The sequence below is a fragment of the Chroicocephalus ridibundus genome, chromosome 2 (assembly GCF_963924245.1).
Source record: "Chroicocephalus ridibundus chromosome 2, bChrRid1.1, whole genome shotgun sequence".
Classification (NCBI taxonomy): Eukaryota; Metazoa; Chordata; class Aves; order Charadriiformes; family Laridae; genus Chroicocephalus; species Chroicocephalus ridibundus.
Window position 1 is genome coordinate 9,225,919 of NC_086285.1, and position 26,646 is coordinate 9,252,564.

At 42.6% G+C, this 26,646-nt stretch overlaps 1 protein-coding gene across 5 annotated transcripts in view; it reads left to right on the forward strand.

Moving 5' to 3' along the window:
• Positions 1 to 26,646, forward strand: part of DPP6 (dipeptidyl peptidase like 6) — a 569,379-nt gene that overhangs the window by 522,346 nt on the left and 20,387 nt on the right. For all 5 annotated transcript variants that reach the window (XM_063324395.1, XM_063324396.1, XM_063324393.1 and 2 more), the window contains exons 13-16: positions 2,348 to 2,455; positions 3,045 to 3,136; positions 4,702 to 4,749; positions 6,915 to 7,033. In XM_063324395.1, the coding sequence (XP_063180465.1) occupies positions 2,348 to 2,455; positions 3,045 to 3,136; positions 4,702 to 4,749; positions 6,915 to 7,033 (367 nt within the window). The remainder of the gene's footprint in view (positions 1 to 2,347; positions 2,456 to 3,044; positions 3,137 to 4,701; positions 4,750 to 6,914; positions 7,034 to 26,646) is intronic.

The window sequence follows — 26,646 nt, forward strand, 5'->3', positions numbered from 1 at the left end:
TCCTTCTGCAGACACGGAGTCATCCTTTATTTAGTGATTGTTCCTTCAACTCTGAGGGTGACTGGGTACTCCTCAGCTCCAACCACCAGATTTCCTTCCTGCTCTACCCTGGGGACAATCGCCCATCACAGGTGAGCAGCTCTGGGTAGATCTGCTTCCTGAACCAGGCCACTGCCTCTTCACATGGGTCCCGGAAAGGCAAATGGGATCAGGGACCCACATTTACTGACTTAGATTTAAGCTTCAATTTAAGCTGCTGTAGAATCATACAAGAGCTTCCTTACTTTTTTTTTTCCCCTTATACCTGAGTCTTCAGAGCACTTGAGTTACTGCTACGGGTAGCTGACATGAGGACATCCTGCTGCGTAGGAAAAGTACTTTCTTTTGCCAGCGTCGAACTGATCTCCTGTTATTTTCAAGGTGTGCTCTTCTCGTGTTTTGGGCGTTCAGTGAATAATAGTCGGCCAAAAGCTCAAACTTTTTGTATCACATGCAGAACATTTTAATTACATGCCCAGTGTAGCTCCCAACGGTATAAAATCCTGTTCCAAAAGCCTTTCAGCCTGACGCGTCCCCCTCATTTACCATCCGGGATAAGTCACCAGCTCTGTCGAGATCTTAAAGTTCTGGTTGTATTAACGTGTTGCCTTCCTGGCAACAGGAACATGCAAACAGGCTGTCGCATAACATCAGCCGAGCGCTAAAACCTCGCGTCTGCCATCCCTGCCATGCACCTCCTTCCCCCGTCACTGAATGAACCTCAAACTAATCCGCGCAACGCCTGCTCTCCCTGGCAGAGACGGATTGCGGGAATATATAATGCAGTAGGCGCAGATATAGAAACGTAGGGTGAACTCATCGCTGTTTCCCTCAGTAAAGGAAAGCCCGTCGAGCAGAAGGTTTGCCCGAGTTATCACCGGTTGTTTTTCAATGAGGTTTCTCCTGTCGTGAAAGACATTTGGAAATAATATAGAGTTTCACGTTTCAAGTTCCGGAACAATGTCAGAAACAAATGAAACCATTATTTCATAGAACTGCAACAAACTGCAAATGGGTATATTTTAAAATATACTGAAAATCTAAACGGGGAAAAACAAAAGGAAAAACAAACAGTTTGAAGGCCTAATACAGTGTTGATAAATCTGATAAATAGTGGAAAAGAATTAATCAGTAAAGAACTGGGAGCAAAAGAACGCACAGTAAGAATAATGTGTTAGCTTATGAGAAATAAAAATGTTTATTTCTTTGCTGTAGGTGTTTGCATTAGCCATAAGTCTTCCTGCACAATCAAATTCTTCTGGTTCAGTGTGGTATCTTGACATGCGCCAAGCAGAAAGCTGAGGTGTTTGATAAACCTTGAACCAAAGGACGACCCAGAAGAGGCTGAGCAACGATTTCCCTGTTGATTGTTCTTGAAGAAGGAGCCATGAAGCTACATGGAGCCAGAGGCCGGGGCAGGCAGGGCTCAGCCGGTCCCCAGAAAAGCCTGATATCACAGGAAAGGTTCAGCAGTGGTTCAGCTCTTGTTTTAGAACCAACTATTCAAGATGCAGAGTGGAGGAGCTTCACCTAGCCAGTTCCCTTGGTACAGTGCTTCTGTGTCACAACACACGGACCATACTTCTGCTTTCCCTTGTAATCTGCTGGTCAGCCGTCTCCTGCAGTGGAGACCTTCCATGTGCCTCGGGGTTCCTGTACAAAAAGAAAACAAAGACCCTTCCAGGAAATGCTTGCTTGTCACATGCGGTGTTTGATTTCCTTCTGCTGAGTCTCTTCTGCCTCTGCTTGAAAGTTCTAGTCACCCAATAAAAGTCCATCATGGCGTTCACCTGGGAGCTCTGTGTCAAAGACAGTTTTGCAAGATATCCTCCCCTTTGTAAATAATTCAGTGAAATAAGCATTTGTAAGAGGGTAGGAAAAGACAGCAGTTAGTTGTGTTTCCTCGAGGACAGGAATAGATCAGTTCTTCCAGCAGAGTAAACAGGGTTTGTCATACTTGTGCCGACAGGGTTCAAACCATTTCTAAAGGCTTCATTCCAACTGCCCCGACCAGCCAGCGGTATGTGTGCACTGTTTGCTTTGCAAATAGGAATTTACTTTATAGCCAAGGGACTCTCCTTACTGCCTGTCTCTCCACAGCTGAAAGGTGTCTGCTTTCCCGAGAGCACAGAAGCAATAATTTTCGAAACTTTCTCTGGTTTTCAGTGTTTTTTTTGTTTCCCTCAGGTTGCTGTTAAAGAGCCCCCTCTGTTCCCATGTGAATTCATTTCACAGGGTTTTGCAGTGCTGAGCAATTTTAAATACAATAAATTAACGGTAATGCAACCCTTAAATTTGCCCCTTACAGAACGAAGAGCCAATTTTTTCCAAGGACGGTCGGAAGTTTTTCTTTGTCCGAGCCATTCCCCAGGGAGGACGCGGGAAGTTCTACCACATCGCCATGTCGTCATCACAGGTGACTCACTCGCTGCTGCTGATTTGGGTCTCACCTGCAGTAGAAAGCAATAAAAAGCAGTATCTGTGCTCATAGGGGCCAGACGGGAAGGTGCAAATGTAGAATGTGGGTCTTGTGCACAAAACAAAACCTTCAGTCATGGCTTATTGGGCATAAGATAACATGAATTCCCATATGAGATGGTACTTAAAATAAAAAGGTCAACCGTCTCTTTCCAAACAGTATCATTGCTTTGTTTTGGTTTTTTAGTGCCTTAGTTGTACATAAATAAGTAAATCCCTGAACTGCCATAAAGGATTAATCAGAAGCTCATGGGTACGCTGGATTAGAGGAAGGAGTTTGAAGCTGTTGTGTGCTGAATCCATCCCATTATCTTCAATGGAGTTATGGTTGAGATGATTCTGACGCTGTATTTTTTCTATGCCTTCAGATTCACAGAAATAGCAGGGGGAGGGGTGGAAATTACGCACAGGTGGTTTATTTTTAATAGGTAATGGAGTCAAAAGAGCTCCCTTTTCCAGCAGAGAAGCTTTGCTCAGATACCTTCTTTTAAGAATAAAGAAATCTAATTCTCTTTTCTTTCTGGCAGCCCAATAGTAGCAGCGATAACTTACAGTCTATTACATCTGGCGACTGGGATGTGACAAAGATATTGGCATATGATGAAAAGAGGCATAAAATGTAAGTAAACTTTGGTCCAACAAATCAGTCTTCCCTTGCTTAGCCTTGCTCTATGGTGCCAATGGTGTTGCGTATGCATCTGAAATGTATGAGCAGAAGGAGGTGGGGATAAGGCAGAAGGAGAAGCATTTTGTCTTAACCTCTCACACCATTCCATATATTTTGTCTTATTTTGGTTTTGTCTGCATGGTTCAAACCTTTCGTTTTCTGACTATTAACTACATTTGTGTAGAGGAGTGGTTTCTCCTGCTGCAACTTCTATATTAACCACTGAAGTCTGTCTTTGTTGGCCCCCTAGACAGTTTTAGAAAGAGACCTTCATTGACCAGCAAAAATATCAGTGCATCAGAAAACAAGTATTTAGTTAGAATAGCAAAAAGTCCCCACCCTTCTTCACACCTGCTTGTAAGATAACTTCTGTAAATGCTTACTTTTGAAAAATACATTTCAAGAAATTACGTAATAAAATGTTTGAAAGGCTTTCTGGAATCAAATACCAGATAGATTCCTTTCCCAGCAAAGTTTCAGCTGGATACAAGGCTCTCACTCCTCATTTTCTTAACGTCACTGAGTGAAAAGCCTCTGGAATATGAGAAACTTTGAATGATCATTAATAGCACAATGCTCCTTCAAGGATTTGAATGCCCTCAATTACCGATGACATCAGTACGATATGAGGGTCTTTACCACTTGGCAGAGCTAAGCAGCAAACTAGCACCAAAGTCTTATTTGCATTTTAACTGTCCAGTCAAGCAGAAAATACCAGGTGCAATTTGTGCAATCAAACTGTACGTCAAGGCACGTGCAGCTCATTGGAAGTTGGTCGGCCAGGCCGAGTATCCTGCCTGATGTGTTATTCACCCCGTGGATGCTACATTTGCTCCTGTGGTCTGTCATTATTCACACGAAATGCTTCTGGGGGATCGCTCCGGACCCCGTACGTTGGACTGAGGTTGGCCACCTCCAGCAGCACCTCTCCGTTACCTCCAGAAGCTGTCACCACACAACAGGGCTTTCGCTGTTTACCCAGAAAGGGGGTTCACCGCAGTCTCAGCGCAAAACAAGGGCAATGACATATTCTTCAACTTCATCCTCTACCTCCCCTGAAAGTCCAACTCCCTTTTACAAAGAGGACATTTCAGTGGGTTTCAAGTCAGACCTCGGTTAGCTATCCACCTGGGCAAAGGGTAAATAGTGGTCAGAGAAGTAAAAATTGGTTCTAGAGAAAAAAGAAAGATGTTTAACAGTAATTCTGCACCATAAAGCTTGAGGTGAAGATGTGAAGGTCTTTCACTTAATCCCTTGATCCTTTTTGATCCGCTGACATGACAAGTCTAGGGCCCAAACGTTTACATGGTTTTATTTAACTGCAGTGCAGCCTACGACGTTCTTGCTCGAGCCTCCGCAGTGATGTGCCCCTCTGTACGGTTTTCTAATTCTGTTTAAACATTCCTTGCCTTTACAAGATCAGGAAAACGGCTATGGGAATAAAGATGGTTTTGTATGAGATCCTTGTAAACACCCTTCTAATCATGCACTTGTCTTTTGAACTTTTTTTTCCCCAGTTATTTCCACAGCACAGAAGATTTGCCAAGAAGGCGACATTTATACAGGTATGTGCTTTACTAACTTCACACACAGAACTTCCCGTTTTTTCCATCTTGCGCAAATCATTACATAGAGATTGCAATAGAATCAGTTTCTCATGTGTTCGCCTTTAATGGCACTGCAAGATCTTGCAGTGTGCCACTGGAATAGACAGAACAGCACAACAATAGTAAACAAAACGCTTGACATTTGGAAATGTTTTACATTTAGCAGTTTTCTCATTTTATTGCAAATTTTAAATTGGTCTCAACTCACAAAACTCTCAAAATGAACTGATTAACACTTGAAAGAATTCAGAATTACATAAACTAAGGGTATAAACTGGTTTTATACTTCCAGACAGCAGTTTTCATGGAAATTTGATAGCACCTCACCTCTTTACAAAATTGAAAAGAAATAACAATATGTTATGTTTGCAAATGTTTTTCTGCAATTCCAGATGACTTTAGTATCTTCCGGAACAGTATGATGAGTAAGAGGCTGGTTTTTAGTAAGCTATTGGTAGTGTAGCTATTGTGCAGTATCGTGGGAGCAGATTACAAAGGGGAGGAAACCCAAACTTTTAAATAATAATTTTGGAATTATTATTCCATTTGCCATATTTTTCCTCTCAATCCCCCTGCTGTCATCTCAGCAGCTGCAATGAAGGGCAGAGTCGGCGATAGGTTCAGTTGACAGGGACAATCAGTATGTTTTCCTTCTCTAACATGATGTCATACCTTTTTTTTCCCCAGTGGGAAGGAAACTAGAGCAAAATAAATTACCTATAATTGAATCGTTTTTTCCTTTTGAGACCTGTATGCCTGTTCACTGCACTCCACTGTGTTTTTTGAGAGTAGCTCAGCTCAGTGGTTTTTTTTTTCTTGGAGAAAAAAATAATCAAAATTATATTGACCATTCATTTCTCTTGAAATGGGAAGAAAATCTCATTTTAAACGCTGAGTCCAGGTATGGCTGCTCAAGAGCTGCTGGCATGAGCCAAAGAGCTTCCCACCCCTCGCTCATCTTGGCATGCAGCTCCCCCGGGTGCCTCATGAACACAGGCAACAGGGAAAGGGATGCCCAAAATGCTGATGTCCTTGACCGTACTTTGATCACACGGTGATCTTGGCCTCGCTTCACGTGTTTGCTTTCCTGCGCTGGGTGGTTTGACTGTCTCTTGTCCCAGCCCAAGCGGGTCAGCTCAGAAACGTCCTTGGCACGTGTTCATTGACAGAGCTCCACTGGAGTTCTGACAGCTTATATCACATGAAGATCTGGGGTTTGGTTTTGGTTTTGTTTTTTTTTATTATTCCTTTTTGTGTCTGATTTAGTAGCTTGTAAACAGGATTTAAGGCAGAAACATGATCTGAGCCTAAACAAGAACCCAAGAGCTGCTCAGTTCAGTCTCCGTAGCTCTAAACAGGTTGCTCAGCCTCATCTCATTCTACATCGAAATAGTAGCAAAAACGCTTATCTGCTTTACAGTAATAACTGGAAATTTCTATTAGTTAATATTCTTGAAGCATTTTGAAGTTTCAAAATGCCATAGCAGTGCAAAAAAATTTATTTATTAATATTTGTTAATAATCCGTAATTCATTCTTCAACCTTCAGTAGACTCTTACAGAACACTTCTGAGCATGTGGACAGACCACATTGCCTTCTTCAAAAACAGACCCCTAAATCTAATCTTTCCTTCCTACTTGGACGTTATAAGAGCAACTATTTAAACCCCTAAACAGGGCTTTGGCCTCTGAGGCAGCTGCTGGCAAACCAGACCAGTGAGGCAACCAGTAAGAAACTTAAATAAAGCAATTCCAGCTCTTTATGGTCTGTTGTAATATAAGTAGGTGTAGAAATACTGCTCCATTTTTTCATGCCTTCATTCACCGAATTATGACTTCCTCTTGTGGAATTGCAACCATCATTTTCTTTTAAAAACTATACCTTCCCTCATAACCACCTGACCTTGCAAAAAAGACATCGGTATCCTTTTATATATTCTCCATTCAGGCAAAAAAAGCCATTACCGCTATTTAAACTCAACCGAATGGAAATGCTTTGTCTCTTACTAATGTTGGACACATTATATTTATGGTCTTGTTCTACAGTACAGTAAGGTTCAAGTCATGTTGCTTCCAGATAACATTTGCTCAGTGACCTTCATGGGCTTGTATTAACTTTTGCAGCGCAAGCACAAATGGGAACTTCAACAGGCGGTGCCTGTCGTGTGATCTGATTGAAAACTGTACCTATTTCAGTGCATCCTTCAGTCCCAAGCTGGAGTACTTCCTACTGACATGCGAAGGTATGTTGGGGTTTGTTATTTGCAGTTGTTGTGCCTAAGGATGGGATTTAGAGCCGGCACTGATATCTTTAGATACACCATGTACCTGTGGGCAGCTTCGAAAGGCTGGCCATAAATATCTGTGTTACTTTGCTTTTAAAGCTTTACTCTTTGCTTTTTTTTTTTCTTTTGTGTATTTTTTATTTTTAACTAAAAGCAGGTACGTGCAACCTTTTCCTGTGTATATCTGACCGTTGAAGACAGGGGTACACGCCTTTACCCACTCCAAGCATCCTTAAGTTAAAGTAACAGCAAAACCTAGAGGAGATAAAACATCAGAAAGTTTGTGATATATAAACCAGTGAGGTGGGATTAACTGTGGGAGACTGGAACTGAGTTCCAAATACATCAACTCATACCAGTACTGTGAGCAGGGGGATTTAAAGTAAATTAGTTACAATGAAAAGACAGTTTGCCAAGAAAAGACAGTTTGCAGAAAGCTGCCTAATGGGCAACGTGAGTACAGAACTGCTCGTTCATCATACATTTCCCTTGGCCTGGAGGAATCTATAGGTCTGACAGAGATTTCTAGTGTTGAATATGCCTTACAGTATCCAAAGGTCTAAGGATAGAGAGCATTTCAGGAGGAGAGCTGTAAAAGTCAGCTTTCTCCAGCTCTGTGAAGAACAAATGCAAAACTCCACAGCATTTAATCCTATGTAATTTAATTCTGCTTAATTATCCTAAATTGCACGTACGGTGCGTGCACCCAGACCTGGATTGCAGCCCCCCATGGTAAGCGTTATTCGTACTGGTCGGCCGCTGCTACGATTGAAGCTGCTCAAATGGCTGCACACCCTATAAAGCAACTAGTGCAAAGCAGCAAGCCGAGAAGAAATGCCTTATTTTCAACAGCTCAGGAACAAACAAACGTGAGTAGCATTAAAAAAAAAAGTAGCTACTGCGTATGCTGTTGTAGAGCAGTGTGGTGAGTAGGGCTAGGGAAGTGATCGTCCCCCTGTACTTGGGCACTGGTGAGGCCCCACCTCGAGTACTGTGTCCAGTTTTGGGCCCCTCACCACAAAAAAGACATTGAGGTGCTGGAGCGGGTCCAGAAAAGGGCAACGAAGCTGGTGAGGGGTCTGGAGAATAGGTCTTACGAGGAGCATCTGAGGGAGCTGGGGTTGTTCAGCCTCGAGAACAGGAGGCTGAGGAGAGACCTTCTCGCTCTCTACAACTGCCTGAAAGGAGGGGGTAGAGAGGTGGGGGTCAGTCTCTTCTCCCAAGTAACAACCGATAGGACAAGAGGAAACAGCCTCAAGTTGTGCCAAGGGAGGTTTAGATTGAATATTAGGAAAAATTTTGACACTGAAAGGGTTATTAAGCATTGGAAGAGGCTGCCCAGGGCGGTGGTTGAGGCACCATCCCTGGAGGTGTTGAAAAGACGGGTAGACACAGTGCTTAGAGGTAGAGTTTAGTGATGGTTTTTGTCAGAGTTAGATTCGTGGTTGGATTAGATGATCTGAAAGGTCCCTTCCAACCCAGGCAATTCTATGATTCTATGAGGTACTCTCTCTGCTGAACATCAGCAGCCTGTTTGGTGACGCGTGGACTGCCCCTTCTCTGACTGGCAAGTATCCATTGGTACCAGTAACTGTTCGCGGTGAACACCAAGGTTAAAGAAGTATTTGAGATGGCAGAATGGGAAATAACCGGGATAATCAAGATCAAGGGGAGAAGTGGAATGGTTAACATGATACTAAGCAAAAAGTCGAGATGTGGACATCTGTAAAAACATGTTCTGCCCCAAGGAGTAGAGATAGACTGTATTTGGGGGGTCATTTATAGGTATTCTAAAGAATAGCTTGCAATACAGTGCAGTGAAATAGCATTGACAGTACAGTGGACTAATTAACTTAGCAGACTACGAGTAAATCTCCGAATCTATAATTATGGCAAACGTATGCAGAGTGTCATTTCCCACTAAACATTCAGTTCTGTAGTAAAGGTTGTTAAGTTTATGAAGTTTGTCTCGTTACAAGAAAAGCCCTGTATATTTTTCTTCTTGTTTTCATTTGAAGAAAAGCTGCCAATAGCTACTAGTCCAGCGTCCTTTTCCTTTGAACCAAGGTAATTGTTTTACCATAGTTAGATGCATTTATGAGTAACAAGATTAAGGTTTCTAAAGGGTCTTATCAACAATTATGAGGTGATATGTTTCTATTATGTTATGTCTCATTCACAAAAAATCTGCAGTGATACCCGAAGAGATTAATGAGTTTTATTAGTGTGTACATTAATCCAAGTACACAAGATAATGGTTTTGCATAACAAACCGTGGGCCAGATTCTCAGCTGCTGTAAACAATACCTCCATTGTAAGGTCATTAGAGTTTGATCTGTTTACATCTACTGAATCTTTGTCTGAATTTTCATTATGCAGGACTAATTTCTCAAACTGTAATCTCAGTGTAGCACAAATTCAGTGCAGCTTGAACTGTGGAGCTAATGCGGATGTCTCCATACAGATACCTTTGCAAAATATGTATACGTGAGAAAACACAGAGATCTTGGTAGGATTTCCATTTTCAATGATTTTATAAAAATATCGTTTGGTGGAGTTCTTCCTTATTTACATAACTGAAAGTGAGAGGTCTTTCACCTTCTTTGCTTTTATGCGCTTTACGGGAGAAAGAGACATTTCTTTTTAGCACTTTTCGTGTAGGATCCGTCTAACTTCAGGTGTCTGCTATGGGTACATTTACAGCAGAGACAACTCCTTCTGGTTCCTGTTGCAGCTGGTGTGGGTCAGGTCAGTGGAAACATCTGTTCTGGCTGCAAAGCAGGCTTCTGGATAAAATCATCCCGGCAGCCTTTGGTCATACAACTAGGGTGGAGCTGTTGCGGTTTGATGGAGGATCACTTGGATCCACTGGTAGAAGACTTCATTCTCCACAGCTTCTCAGGCTCCTTAGCTAGAGCTTGGCCTTGCCTCACTTTCTCAGGGTTTTGTTTTATTGCTCATAAGCAGTCATACTCTAGTAATTTTTTTGATTACCAGGAAATCCTATTTATTCATATACAGATATAACACATAGATGGAAAAGCTACTTGAATGAGGATCTGTGAAGGCGTCCTCCTTACCCTGTCGTTAACCAAGCAGGTAGAGCAGCAGCAGCCCACCAGAGGGGACAAGTGTTTCTCTTACAACATCTGCTGCCCAAGGGCTTCTGCCAGGAATTCCCACCCCTGCTTCCCCAGAAAAATCCCAGGTGGAGTTGGTGTTAATGACCAGAGAGTGGCAGGCAGTACCTATTGCTGCTTGGTGCTTTCTTCTCCATCTATGCTGTATGAAAGCACACAGAGCTCAGGTCTTGCTGTACACTCTGTGACTGCCTACTGTAGCAGTAACTGGTGTATGACTTTGTCAGACCCATATGTATCTTCGAAGGTAGCTAAACATAAATGATTTTACTCTGATCAAGCCTGTAATAATTTAAAAAATTGGATTTTCTCAACTGTCCATGGGACAAATGCATGGGCAAATAATTACGGCTTAAAAACAATTTATGTACTGACACTTAGAGACTAACCTCCACCATACCTCGGTTTCATTATATACCTTCTGTTAACTCACTTTGTGATCTTTAGTTGCAAACTTTGCTGAGTTTAGAGTCGCAGACATGACTGTGGTCAGCTTAACTTCTCTAAAACAAATGGCAAGGTTTTTAAGATTTGATTAAGCAACCGATACTTATAAAGTACTCTGTGATGCTTACATGACAGGCTATGGAGAGGGAAAACATTTATTTTTAAAAAAAAAACAAGAAAGGTCTGGCATTTCTTGTTTGATCCCAAAGGTGAAAAGTTGGAAGTTTTCTACTCACCACTTTTGTACTTTAGAGGCAGCATATAATTGTCTTAAAGGACTTTTTGCTGTCCTGCAGACTATGCTTAAGAGCAGAACTACCTGGCACAGACTGAAATGAGAGAAGAATAATAAAAGGTAACCTCTCTTTCAAGAGGACAATGTAATGCTTACTGTCAGGAGGCAACATTTATTGCAATCACTCAGTCCCAGAAGGCTAGTTACCTTATTTTTCATCTAATTTTATATGCTCATGATTGAATTACGATATCAGGATCTAAGGAAACATGATGCTTTGCAGACTGCTGTTAGATTATCTCCTCTAGACACTGTCGAAAAAGCAATATGTGCTGGAGCAAGGTCAATCCTGCTGTCACTTTCATCATAAAATACGGGCTTACACTTCTGCCTCCTCTCATAAACTAGCACAGGCACTGCCACTGATTCCCTCTAAGATAAACAGAAAGAAGATCTGGATGGAAGGTTTTTGCTGCTTTATACATAAATTTAATTGAGGATGGAGTTTTCTCATCTGGAATGGGATGTAAAATTCAATTGCATTGGGAAAAGGGTAAGAAATTACAAGTTTTGGCCGTGGAACACAATTTATTCCTGTTTCTTTAGTAAGGCTCAGACACATATGGTGCAAGCTGAATGACACGGAGCCAGTAAAGTGCTAAAGCCCATTTTCAGGTGGTGGCTCCTTCTCTGGAGGATGAAGCCTTAGCAATGACTACCACTGTAGTCAGCTGTGTAGTGTTTTGGTATTTCCATTTTAAATAAGGGCACCTTTTCTTCAATGACTCCTTCCCTCGCTCCCCAGTGTAAGCTGCCAGCACTGTTAAAACCTGAGTCCTAATGAGGTTGTTCACAGGGGAAGAAAGGACGTGCAACCATTTCTGTTGCAGGCTGACGTCCTCTGACACTCGGCGTGGCAGGTTTGGGTACAGTGTCTTCACTCTCCTGTAAAATCTGTGAAGTCACTGGGACTTTTGCTTGGATGCACAGAACTGGCAAAGATTTTCTGGATCCTGGAGTTCAAGTCACTGCGCTTGCAGACAGTGGCATCGTAGCAGCATCCTTTACCTTAGTTGATCAATCTCCATCAACTGATCTCAGCCATAAGCTGATCTTGGCCAGCTCAATGCACGTGGAGAGGCGTGAGGTTCCCCACAAAGGGTTAATGCCTTCTAGCTCTGAGACAAGAGGAAGAGTGAGGAAGACCTCTGGCACATGCATACATTACTGCAATTAATGCCATTTAATACATGATGAAAATGAAAGGCGGGGGGGGACGCAGTTGTTGTTCATGGAATGCCTACCAGCCTGCTAATTAAAGTTCTCCATAATCATGCATTATCAGGAAGGGATTAATCATTTTTAGGGATGATACAAAGAAAATTGGTAGTTACACAGAAGGGAGAGGACTGTGATGAGGGCTAAGAGAAAACTATTGTCTCATGCTGGGCATGGTTGCTGGTGACGGAGAAGTGCCTTTGCCACAGCGCTGCGTATTATCCTCTCATTCACTGACCGATTTGGGAAAAATCAGCTTTCACTTTGAGAAGAGACAACAGTGTAACAGAATAAGGAATGCAATCTTCTTCTTGTGACCAGCAGAAGTAGGGATGTTGTTGTCCCCCTGTACTCAGCACTGGTGAGGCCACACGTTGAGTATTGTGTCCAGTTTTGGGCACCTCAATAAGAGAGAGATATCGAGGTGCTGGCGCGAGTGCAGAGGAGGGCAACGAAACTGGTGAAGGGCCTGGAGAGTAAATCTTACGAGGAGTGATTGAAGGAGCTGGGACTGTTTAGTTTGAGGAAGAGGAGGCTGAGGGGAGACCTCATCGCTCTCTACAACTACTTGAAAGGACACTGTAGAGAGGTTGGTGCTGGTCTCTTCTCACAGGCAATTAGCGATAGAACAAGAGGGAATGGGTTCAAGCTGCAACAGGGTAGGTTTAGGCTGGACATTAGGAAAAAATTCTTCACAGGAAGAGTGGTCAGACACTGGAATAGGCTGCCCAGGGAGGTGGTGGAGTCACCATCCCTGGATGTGTTTAAGAGTCGTTTAGATGTGGTGTTGGGGGATATGGTGTAGGGGAGAACTTTGTAGAGTGGAGATGATGGTTGGACTCGATGATCCCAAGGGTCTTTTCCAACCTAAATGATTCTATGATTCTATGATTCGAGTCTCAAGTCCTTCCTCCTTTTCCAGAAACAGTAAGATTGTTTTGATTGAAAATACCATAAAACCACTATAGTTTATCCTAGCTTTTTGAAGATTATCTCTGCTGGAACCTGTGTTTGTAGCTGAGTGGTAGTCTTTAATGTCAGTATTGTGCAGGTCAAATGACTTTCAAGCTGTCTCTCTCTTTGGGGAAAGGAAAATAGATTCTTCTAACAAAAATGTTAAAGTATTATCACCTGATTTGGATGTCCTCTCTACCACTGCAGTTATCAGTAGCATAGCCTAGATGCTGTAGATCAGTGATCACAGGTAACAGGAATGAAGTCATTTCTGCCTTTCCTAGCAGGCAATTTTGTAGCTGTAGAGCAAAATGATGTGTTGTAACTGAGCTGTGCTTGATAAAATACCTAAAGAACCAGGGAAAGGGAGTTATCTGGGTATACATCTGCTTTTCCCCAGGTATGTCCTCTGAGCCAGCAGCCCCAATGACAACAGCCCTGAAACTACAATCCTGGCCCTACAGTGCTGAAGGATGCCTATAGGCCCGGGAAATAATTAAAAATAGGATTTATAGCTCTTAGGTCCTGCCAGATAAAAGCCTGGTTCAATCCCATAAACACAGAACAAATAGTGCAAAAGCACAGAGTAGGAAAATGTTGCAATTTAAGGATTTTCTTTGGGAGTGATTGACACTAATGAAGAGGCAACAGCCATAATCTGAGTCACGTTCCTCATACCATTGTACATGTAATTCTTTCTGTCTGTGTATTTATGAGTTTTAAAGACAAGTGCTGCAAGTTTGTTCTTAGTGGAGGCAGCATGTGGCTATAAACTTCTTAGTTCCTTAAACTATTTCTTGAGAATTTAATTATCTTCTTTCCTCCCTCTTGGTGGAATACGGAAACACCATCTGGACATGGGAACACTTAGGAGCATTACTTGCTGCTTACACTTATTACATTTATCCTGAGCATTAAAAAAAAGTCCTTTTATTATTCTACATTTCTGTTATTTTCCAGATTTTTGTTGGAGTCAGCAAAGACTTTTACTACCAATTTTTATCAAATCATCTGGCTCTACTTTGTGGCGGGTTGCCCTGACCTCACTTTTAATCACATTTTAACACTGAAGGGTCCGGAGCAGGATTTAGCAAGGTTCAGCCTTCCAGCATGAAGAGATCTAAAACCAAGTTTTGGAATAATTTTACAGATCTAGGGTTTTCTGCCCTCTGATGTGGTCGCAGCACCAGCTCCTGCCCACACAGATGGTGCAAGTCTGAAATGTATGGTTATGCTTCTAGGGGATACCATATACACAGAAATTTTTAGTGTGGGCGATAAGTGAAATCATTAATTTATAATGAGGGCTGCTGTAGGAGGATGCATCAGCTCAGCATTTATGGCTATTGGGATCAGGATTCAAAACAGGGCTCATGTTCTTGATCAGTGCAGTCTTTCCAAACCCGGGTAGTGATTGCTAATTAGCACTTCTCCTGCTTTCTTTTAATAATGTGGCATGGGCTGTTTACTAAAACCCACTAGCCAGCACTCCTGTGCAAAAGAATTTTTAAAGGAGGCTGGAGGTGGTCAGAAAAGTGGGAAAACTGGGCGATTAATGCATAGCCCAGTGCTGTGCAGCATTGAGATAAGCTCAGCCAACAGCCGGGTGGGTGGGAACATCCTCTGAAAGGCCAGCGTCCAGCACCGTTACCGTTGGCATAGTTCAGCTCAAGGATTTAAAACCCATGATTTTATTTTTTTTTTAATGTGAGTAAACACAAAATTCTGGGCATTGTTTCTAGTATTGTGGCTATACTTAGATGCCATTACTGCATAAAGAATTTGTCATTTTTGAGGATATGTATTCTGGAAAATCTCCCAGGGTTTTATTCTCTCATGGGATTACCCACTGATTTAGCCAGGCTTGAATGCGTCTCAAAGAAAAGCTAAATTAAAACCAATAAAGTGCTTGGATTTGTTCATGAATTTTACGGTGACAAAGTAACATTTTATTTTGCCCATCTTTTTATGGATTCAGTTTCATCTGCACTTTTTATAATGCTGAAAGCAGGAGAGGGACTTTGTACAAGGGCATGTAGTGATAGAATGAGGGGTAACAGCTTCAAACTGGAAGCGGGTAGATTTAGATTGGATATTAGGAAGAAATTTTTCACTATAAGGGTGGTGAGACACTGGCCCAGGTTGCCCAGGGAAGCTGTGGATGCCCCATCCCTGGAGGTGTTCAAGGCCAGGCTGGATGGGGCTTGGAGCAGCCTGGTCTAGTGGGAGGTGTCCCTGCCCATGGCAGGGGGCTTGGAACTGGCTGATCTTTAAGGTCCCTTCCGACCCAAACCGTTCTATGATTCTGTCATTTTGGGGAAGTTTTCCCCCAGGAAACCCCATAAAATCCTAGAGCTATGAGTTTTAATCAACAAACATCTTCACAAAAATGTACTAGTTTTAGCATATCACTCATGAGAAATTTTTTGTCTGTAATGTTCGTCACAGAAAAACAGGTTTCTGCTGCTAGGGGTTTACTTTCTGCATAAAAGTGTCTGAATCCTTTCTGCCTCAGTAAAGAAGATCGTGACATTTGTCTTTCACCGTGAGTGCATCAAATCACATTTTGCTTTAGTTTCTCCATTAATATGAGGGGGGCATGGGATCATCACAGACGCGTTATTGTCAGTAACGTGTACATCTACGTCACTTTGAACAGGGAGAGCTTAATATCATTTAATATCTCAGGATAATTCTATGTTGAGATTTATCAGGATACAGGTTTTATGGTGGGTAAACTAAATGCTGCACTAAGCGTTTAATTCAAGTTATGGAAAGATATGCAAAGCCCTTTGCTGCCTTTCCCCAGATGATCGTTTTCATGCTTTTACCAAGTGGGGAGCAGAGGTACAGCCAGAATTAGTGGTTTGCCTATGGCCATGTCTTGAGTCAAGTGTCGTGACCTCCATTTCCTTCCTCATATTGCAAGACAGCACTCCAAGGAAAAGCACCGCCGGCTCCTGGCACAGACCAGAACTGTCTCTAGCGCTGTAGCCTCTCTCCATCAGTGGATGGTGCATAATTACCCTCTCCAGGATTTTTGCAATAATGTACCCATGTCTGCCCAGCTCCCGCAATTAGAGGTTGGTTCATGCCTTCAGGCAGGAGGATAATGAACCTCTTTCTACATCTTTCTCAGTTCCTTCATTTAATCAGACCTTTTAACCTGTGCCATTTGGACCAGACCTACCATCCCTGGAAAGCCATGGAAAATCTGGAGACAAGGATTTTTTATGCTAACCATGGACAAGCAAATGCCATGAGCTGAAAATTGATGTAAAATATCTACCATTCATGAAGCAAAAGTTCATAAAGCAATGTTTCGTCTCCAAAACCTAGCTACGTTGCTCATATATCGCCTTGCATATCACATGGAAATCTTCTATATCACAGTCTCAGAATAGCATTCCTGGAACTAGATTGTTTTTTAGTAGCCGTTATGCTCAGGTAAACATCAGTGCAAGCAATAATGAAAGTACGCAGCTCTTCCCTGGATGTATTTGGCTATTTATGGACTATAAAACAATTCAATATTTAGGCATATATATCTGCAAAAAAGTAAGTGGACTGTTTTCTTTGTTTCTTTGTTTCTTTTCTATAAGAAAACAGTCATGTTATTTCTATAATACTGTTGGATTCTCTAAATCCTGAGTTGAATGTGGACACCTGTGATACATATACTTACAAACAGGTGGGTTTTGTAGTGGTTGTTTTAATTTGTTGTCCCGTATCTGGACATGGAGAGTTCAAAGACACATTTGGTAGCAGTGGTCCAAGAAGTTGTAACTAGCTGCAAAATGCTATAGGTAGGGCACACGGGTTTGATTTTTTTTTCTCTCTCCTTTAGAGAACTCAAGCAGGTCGTGTAATTCCAGCTTCCTAGAGGTGTTGTGAAAATAAAATGCATTGCTGGCTGCAACGCTCAGATGTGCAGGGACAACAAGGGGCGTAGAGGCTCCTAGATGGATAAATTACCAGCGTGGTTTTGAAAGATTCAGTGAATCTTCAGTCTCTTCACCGCAGAGAAACCTTCCTCGCAGAAACCCAGCGATTAGCATGCCGGAGAGCACTCCCGTAACAAAACCAGCATGTAAAATGATTAAATCATACCGGAGTGAAGAGTTAACAAGGCATGGCTGCACACGTTTGCTGTTAGCTCACGGCACCGCGCGATGTTTCGTCTCGATAGCAATTCGGTAACTAGTCTGTAATTACATCCCAGGCCTTAATAAGCGCGGGGCCAGTCCTCCCAGGTGCTGAATGCTCTTCACTCCCACCAGCGGCGGCGCGAGCTGGAGGTACGTCACGGGATGGCACTCCAGCAAGACCAGCCTCCCGTGCCACCCTAGCATCGCTCAGTGCCTGTAGAGAAAGGCAATGATCATCTCGAACGAGGGATTGAATTTTGAGTTATAGCAGCAGTAAAGCAATTATGAAAAATATAACAACCCGTTTTGACTTAAAGCACATCATTATGCATTATGTTTTTATAGCATCATGAGGGTGCTATAAAAGACACCCGGTGCAGCTGCAAGGGACAACTTCATTCTGTGGCTTTTTTTTTGGTTTGGAGGGTCGTTAGACATGTGCGTGTGTGCAATGTACTCCTTGTGGGTGACATGGAAGTACTGATCTTCTAAGAAGGATTCAAACAGGGAAAAAAGTGTTTACTTCTTGAGTGCTACAGGGAGAGTGTTTTATTAGGAGTGTTTTTGCTTGATGACACCCAGGTTAAAATGGTAGAAATTCTCTTTCTTGCTTTTGAGAGATGAAGAAGCTGAAGTTCCCATTTAACGTCTCCAGGTAACTTCACGCGGCTTGTGGCGTGTCTGGCAGATGGCTGGGGGAAGCTGGCTGCTGTGGGTACAAGTATCTCACTCCAGGGTCTGAAACAAACATTAAATGCACAGGGGGGAAATATCTACATTTAATCCCTACTTAAACTTAGTTACGTAGAAAGCCCGCTGTCTGGCAATATTTCTGAAGCCTGTGGGTTTAGTGTCAACTAATAATATCATAAAACTACCCATCATGGTAATGGCAAAGCATCTTAGAGAGTCTCCGAAGCACTTCTTACTGAAATTCAAGTAAATGCTTTCTAAGTGCAGCTTGTCCTACTGAGAGGGCCAGAGCTTGGCAATTCGGGTGACCTTTAGCGAGGATCATAATAAATGGTGTCATTGAGGTAGTCTAAAGAGACTCAATTAGATGCTGAAATAACTACTAGAGCTGGAAAGGAGTTTTATTAACCCAGTCGAGAGCCTATGAATAGAGAAACACAACAGGTGCACCCTGGTTTAAACAAACGTGAAAGGTTGCTTCCCAGATTTTACTGGTGCGGTATGCACCAGCTGCCACCACACCTCAGCGCAGCCATGGCGTTAGCTCTGAAGACCGCAGCCAAGGCTGAGAAACAACTGTAAATGCTTTCCTTACTGCAGACACCATAAGCAATAGCTCGCAGGTGGTGACTGGGAGGAAGTGGCTCAAGGGAAGGTGGTTTCTACCTGCTGTCCCGACTGATGGTGCCTCTCTCTGCCCCACCTCGCCTTGCTGGGAAATGCAATAACCCCCTATAAAGCACCTTATCGTATTTGTCATCAGTATGTCTTGGAGGACCCCAGCTCTGTATGTCCAGAAGGGCTGGAAGACAAAGTCAGTGCTGCCATTGAAAGAGGCAGCTCCATCCTCTGCCCACCCTGGGGGCGTTTTCACCAGTCTGCTGCCTGTGCCACAAGAGAGCTTGCTCTGAGCTGGGTCTAGGAACTGAACGGCATGAAAATTAAATATAATATTATTTTTCTGTTGGGACCAGCTCTAGAAACTCTTCTGCTATTTTGCTGGATGGTTGTACAAACATTTCTGATCGCGCAAGGAAATGCTGGGATGGGACCAAGAGGCAGAGGTGGGATCGGAGGTGGACAACACTAGTCTAAATTTTTTAGGGAACCACAGAGTGAGGATTTGGGAGTATTTTATGGGCCATCTGATGACTGCAGCTTATTACTGCTGCCCCCCAGAGTAGGATGGTATCTATGTTCTCCCTTATTCAAAAATAAATTATGGTTTTCATCTGCTGGCCCAGAGTTACATTATTTTATGTCACAGCAGGTGTTATAATATGCTTCAACAGAGAGGTTGGCTACTTACTGCCTTATGTGCAGCTCAAATTTTCTGAACGATCTGAGCTGTCCTTGGCCTGGATCTGGGGGTGTACAGCAAGGGGTAGAAAGCCAGTGTTTGACACTCTGTGCCCTGGGGGTCTGAACGCGGTGTTGCCTTCCTGGGTAGAGCAGAACAGGCAGTCCCCAAGAGCACGCTGCCCTCGTGCTTCTACACAAGCCAGGCGTCCTAGCCAAGGTATCTGGCTGACAAAATCCAAGGTGCCTAAGAAACATGGAGGTAATGCTGAAGTGCAACTAGATGTCCTGCGATGTGATAGCGGCCTCCAGGAACCAGGCAGAAGCCACCAGTATGGGTGCAGGTTCCCAGCCAGACGAATGCTAAATGAGCACAGCAGCCGCGCCGGTGCCTGGAAGGCAATCCCGGTGGTTGCTCACAGATTAGGTCACTGGGTGACTGTTATCTGTTGTGACCAGAATGGCTTCCTATACAAGGATGATTACGAAAACGCTTGGGTTTTTGTATACCCAGTAGCGGGAGGCTGTAATTAGTGCTTCCAGGCAAACTGTGACCTTTTGGAACTTTTCCTGAGGCTTATGAAGCTTAAATTAGTTTCTGCTGTTTGAAAGCATGCACAGACTTAATCTCTGGGTCCTATTTATATTATAATTACTATATAATTCACATTTGCATTCACTTGACTCCCTTTCTTACTTAACAGCCGAGGTTGGCTCTTGTGTCTCAACTCCTTTGTGCGCAGTTCATGGGTCAGAAATCCCATGGGTAGCGGCAGGATGGGGAATGCTCGTTCTCGCTCCCTCACATGCCCGTATGACTTCACAATAGCAGGCTGGTGTGAAAAATCCCTTGTGCGCAAACAGAAGGTACCACAAGAGCTTTTTCTCCGGGAAAAGAGAAGATGCTATTAGTGGTTTGGAATTCGAAGGAGAACTTCTTTTCTACTGGCTGTTAACAACGTAGTTATTAAAGTAGTCTGAGACTAATTAAAACGGTGGCTTTTCCGGGTGTTTCAGTCACATTTTGTCTTCCTTTAAGTAGACCGTTCATTTATGTTATGAAATATTTCACTGTATTGTTATACATCTTCAATGCAGTGTAAAGTACCCATAAATACTCAATGACATAGAATAAGTGAAAAAAAAAATGCATGACTATTTAATAATAAAATTAATAGAAAACACCTGTAATTTCCAGTGCACGGAAAAAGAAGATTGTGGAATGAAAGTGAAAGTCCTCTCCCCTTTAAAACTACCTCATTCTCCAAAGCACTATGTGTTCCTTGCTTTTACATGCTTTGATCCTGTTTTCGTTTTGATTCTTGCTTGTAAATATGAGCTGTCTGGCATTGCCCAGAGGAAGGTGATCTGTCATCTGCTTACAGCCAGGGTTCTTCTCATTCGGTCATTCTGTACATATAAAATCTTATCTGGACTGCACTCGTAGGAGATAAATGACCTTGACAACAGGCTTCCTCCGATGCTTCAAATAATGAAGCTTCACAAATCAGGCGGTGACCTCCCGCATGTTGAGACTAGGGTGCATGTGCGTTATTTCCAGCTATATGAGCAACCTTGGTTGAACTCATTGTTCTGCAGCGGATAGTACAGATGTTGCCATCCCGCAAGATGTAAAGCTTCCTCTAAGGAAAACTGCTTCTCTCACCTTGTTTGCCAGCTGGCCCGGCTGTAAGGTTTATTGCTGGCTTTTGTTTTCTGTTTGCACGGTGCTTGTTTAGTCCATTGTTAATGCAGTCAGTACATTAAGGATATATTAAAACCTGAGAACTCATGAAAGGAAAACAGCTTAATAGCCAGACAATATGAAGCAATGTTATTTACAGGTGTTTTTTTTTTTAAAAAAAAGTTAATATCCAGCATCGGTTATAAATTAACTAGCTACATCATTATTTTGTTGCAAGAGAATTTTGCTTATGAAAAAGAATAAATTTAGATTATCTAAATCAGTTTGTACTAGGCTTTTAATGGAATAAACACAAAATATGCAATGGGGTTTTATTCTGTCAGTGTTAATGAGTTGTAAATGGCACTGAGAAGAGAATATTTTCTTTCATGCTGCGATTACAAGGAAAGATCTTTTTCCCTTGAATATATCATCAGTATGCTTATTAGAGGAGTTGGGAGGAGTAACAGGGACTGCAACACTCTTCCTCCCCTTCCACAGCTCTACCAGGGCATGGCTACACAGTCGCTCCGTCACGACGGCCCTGCCATTTGTGACGTTTTTTAATCACGGAATCACAAAATCATAGGAGAATCCAGATTGGAAGGAACCTCAGGAGGTCTCTAGTGCAACCTCCAGCTCCAAGCAGCGTCAGAGAAGACATCAGAGCAGGTTGCTCAGGGCTGTGTCTAGTCTTGTCTTCAAAGCCTCCAAGGATGGAGAATGCACAACCTCCCTGGGCATCCGGAGTTATCCAGAGACTTTCCAAGGTAGACAGAGAATACAGAAAACATCAGGCATGTTCCTCCACATGTGGTGTTTCTCTTAAGATTAGCATATACTAATCCAATAAGAAACTTATATTTTAAAAAACAGAGACAAATGTTAAACTGTTGCTTTCGTCTCTTTTCAAAGTTTGCAGAAAGCCTGGATCAAAACTGAATTGAAAGAGGTTAAATTAATGAGGGATTCAATTAGAAATAGCAGGAAATAGAAGAGGAATTGGAAAAAGAAAGTAAGTTAGGTATGGGGATTTCTCTGTTCGGATTTGTTCTTCCAACCATAGATCTGAACCAGAATACTAGAACAAAGTGCTGTAGCCTCTTGGGAAGGCAGTGAACCCCGCGTGAGCTGGGGTGGGTCCCTCATGCCTCTGGTACTTACACCTCCAGGTACACAGTCTTGGTGCTATATCAGGTTCAGGAATTCTGCAAGCCAATTCTCCTAAGCTACCTCCTTCTTTATAGCTGATCTCATCGCTACAGTGGGTGAAAGTACCTGCAACATTTCTTGAAGCTTGTAGGTTTTCCACGTTCCTCTTTGGAACCATCCACATGCATTATTGCGTTATGGGTTTTGAAAACCTTAGCCAAAGCCTTGTGAAAGGAAGGAAATGCTTTCACTCAGACCACTCGACATGATGCCTCCTTGGATGGTATTAATTAAGAAGGAGAGGATGGGGATTAGTGAAAGAATTGCAAGGGAAGGTTAAGTACCAGCTAAATGATTATGATGAAGAGAAATATCAGGCTAATTGGAGATCAACAGTGGGGTTCATTAGGAGCTGGTCTTGGGAACGACCTTACTTAGATTGTTCCCTGGCAGCCTGGGAACCCAAAGCTGGACGCAGCTAATGGAATTTGTTAAGGCCACAAAGCTGATAAGCATCATCAGAAGGCAGAGAGAAATCCTGGAGAAGCTGACTGTCTTGCAGGGCTGGAGTGGAAGAAATTAATAGTACAAAGAGCGAAATTAATAGTACAAAGAGCAAAATCAAGCACATGATGACTCAGGGCAAGAATTTTTCTTGTATGCTTGAAGCTCAAGGATTATAAATGCCTCAGAAGCGCAGATGGGTGCCTGGGCATGCAAAGGTGATCACTGGATGTCTGCAAGCCGCCTACCAGCTGTGGCCATGCAAAAAGCTCTTCTAGAATGGGTCAGGCAAACATTTTTCTGTGGAACTGTGCAAGTAGCAGTTTCACTGTATAAGGACCAGTTAAGACATCCTCTACAGCAGAGGTAGAGTCCTGGTCATTTCTGTTTAGGAGGAACTGAATGTAAAATGCTCTAGCATTAAATAATAAGAGGAAAAGAAACTTTGTCTTACAAAAGGGAGCTGAAATAATCTAGTTTATCCTACTGGATGAGAGCTCTGGGGACACATGACTGCTCTGACTATAATGAGAATACTCATGATCAGTAGAAAACAGCTTGTTGGAACAAACCCAAAAAGGTGTAAATTGGAGTGACAGCCAGTGTGGCTTCAAGTTGGAAGGCAGTTCCTACCAGAAGAGTGAGACACCAGTAGGAATTACATCAGCAAAGAGTTATATTTCGAGGGCATTTGTCAATATTTTTATAATACAGGATTAGCTGAAGAAGCAAGGGAGGGTCTTCTCAGACCCGGAGGTCCCATGTCCTTCTGTGTTTCAGTGGCCACGGGACAGACCACGGGATGGAGGTGGTTAGTGTCAGCCCAGCTCCCCACACCGCTGCTTGTAGGCGCCTCTCCAAATCCTCTGGAACAGACGCGGGACCTGACCACGCTTATTTACTCAAACAACCTTTTGAAGAACTCCTCGGAGCTATTTTGTGTAGTATAATTAAGGACAAATCTCTTGCTCATTTGCCCTCTAGTCACTGCAGACTGAAGCCGCCTCAGAACAACCAGATTTATTTCTGCTGTATATAAAGTAAGCATGAAATTTATTACTAGTATCAGAGGGGGCAGAAACAAACAGCGCTATCGGTGTGGTTTGTGCAAGCCTGCGCGTTGCCCGAGAACAAGACAGTATTGATTATTTTACAAGACAAGTTACATTTGAGGAAGTAAAGATTAGATTAAAAATTAAATGCCTTGGGGAGGGTGAATGGCAGCGCAAATCTGTTTGATGTTTGTGTCAACAAGGTTGCCAAAGCAAAGAGCACGAACATCTGTCTGTAGCATGGACTGGAAAATACTGTAAATGGGGAAATATTTTAATTGTAAGCAGCGGTTCGCAGAACTCCCCGTGTCTTTATTTATTAGGCTGATAATATCACCCCAACATACGAACTTTATGCAGCACGTATAAATAATTCATGGATTAGCAAATAAAGAGATCTGGAATCTGTACACAGAGATGGCTGTTGCCAATTATCTCGCTTGTGCAGAGCCAGACCCTCTCAGCTCCCATTGCTTGCAGCTGCTCTTTTAAATCATTCATCAGCGCTTAAGAGATACGCTGGTGGCGCTGGCAGAGAGTATTTGAATTTTCATTGTTTACACACTATGAATTTAGCTGCTGGTCTGAAATTATCTGCCACGTTGAAGCCTTTGAGAATATGGGTGAGAAGAATAAGACAATTCCTCTTTTCCCCCCCTCTTTTTAACACTTACATAACTTTGATTACCTTTTTTGCAATTTTTCTTCATATTCTTTTTATAATCACTACTTTCATTTTAAAGTTGCAACTGATGTAATTCTCTATGCTGTTTAGATCATGAAAACATCAGGAATACTGTAGAATATTCTCTTAAAAGTGTTACAAACCAAACGTCTGGTAAATATTTTATTCAGAGTTGTATGATTTTCCGTCTTTATTCTGGAAATCTATACCTTACCAGCTAAATATCTGGAGTTGCTTCTTTCTGATAGTGTTTAAGCAGAACCGGCTTGGAAATAGTAATGAAAGCTGCTTAAAAAATTGATGACGAGCCACAGCCAAGGCTTTTTCTTGTCAAATTACTGAGGCAGTGAGTTTCTGTGCCCTTTCAGATTGTGGCAGGCAGTACTTCCTTGCTAATAAATTTGCCCGTGTCATTATAGTAATATGGCTTAATTTACTTCTAGCACGGATAATGACGGTAAAGTTTTTAAAGTCAAAGGTCTTACGATAAAGCCAGACTTTTAGCTGTATTAATTGAAAATCTCCTTCCTGTAACTAGAGATGTATGCAGCGTTATTAACTACGCGTCTACCCGGGAATGTGTAGAGTACGTCTATACGCTCCGAAGTTCTCCTGCCAATGGTTTTGCTCCTTTCTCTTCAGCTATAATTAAAGCAGCAGCATTAAAGCTTCTGTCAAGTTACTGGGGTGAGCTGGTGCGATGCTGGAGCCAAGGAGAGGGGAGCGCAGCCTGCAAGCCAGGTGAAGCGGTTCCAGCTGATGGTGCCCCACCGCAGCCCATCCTGCTCCCGCCAGAGGGATGCAGAGAGGGATAACGGGGTTACAGAGCCCATATGGTGCCACCCAGCATCCTAAAAAATCTGGGGAACGTGTCAGGGAGCAGCAGTGCCAGGTCCCACACCTCGGGGCGTCTCACAGCTGGGGGAAGGAAGAAATCCAACGGCATCATCATACCCTCGTCATGCCAGAAAGTGTCCTGCCACCCGCAATTTTGGGAACATCCACCCAGGTGATGGAGTATGTGCTGAGCTTCTCTTACCTTTTCACATCAGGGCTTGCTGTTGGCTTTACTTTCTTCCAGTGGAGCACTTTGTGTTTTATTCTGCAAGGAGCACAAGCAAATGCTTACATCCAGCCTGCACCTGATGCTCATATGCACTCAGGACCTCTGTAAGCAAGAGGCAAAGCGTTTCCAAAGTTTCCAAGGGGGACGGGCAGACACAGGTGCTCATCAGCGCTGATTAAAGAACAGAAGCAGCAGAATGTGCCAGGGCTCAGGAGTCCCAATCAAAGCCCGTTTGGAAGGGCTCTGGAGAGAGGAGGCACGGAGCAGAGGATGTCCTCGCTCTGCTTCTGTCAGCTCCCAGCAGTTCATTGAACAAATTAGGTTTCACTCTCACATCTGCAAATGACAGTGGATGGCATTTACCAGATGGCATGTGTAATGGGACTGTCACACCGTTATAGATTCAAAAACAAAGTATGGGAGGCAGCTAGTGCGTATACACTTCCTAATTTCAAGAATTTTGTTCTGTCCCTGTCAGGCGTTAGGCACTCGACTTGCGAGTGTTGAAAGACATGCGATGTGTGTGTACTAAAAGACATAGTGTAGTATGTAACTAGGTTGTTTTACTTTAAAAATTGGCATTGAAATAAGCAATTTACGTCATTCCTTAAAAAAAAGTGATTTTTCTTCTTAATGACTTTCGCCCCGCTGACAAGTGAAATGCATTGTTTAACAGGAATGTCATGATTGGGAATGTTTAATATCGAGAGTAATCTTTCTCACAGAGCTGACGATTCTGCTCTGTAGATTTCTGGTTTTACCGTTTTTCCTTATTTGTTGAAAAAAAAAAAAAATGAGGAACTTAAAAGTATACTTTTTCAAGGATACTGATGCATATTTTTAAATATTTTTATTTGATATTAACTCAAACTGAGTATCTTTGTATGGGACCTCACTTTAAAATACTGATTTGGGGAGATGACAGTAAGGTAGTGAGAGACTAAGGAAACGCAATATATAATACATGGAATTTTTTAAACTACATGCTGGCTTTTTTTCCTTATTTATTAGTTTCTCACAGTTTTCCCAGTGCCAACTCAAAAAGGAAAAATAAATTAGAAAATGAAAGGATTATATGCATTGTATTTGTTTATCCCTTTCTTTTCATTAGGCATTTTTGTGTTAATTAAAGGACTGCTCTAGCTCCGATTGAAGTCATTTGGGAGGATTCCTTTTATTTTCAGTGATGATTTTATCACGCCCATGATGAATTGTTTATTAGGTTTGTTGCTTT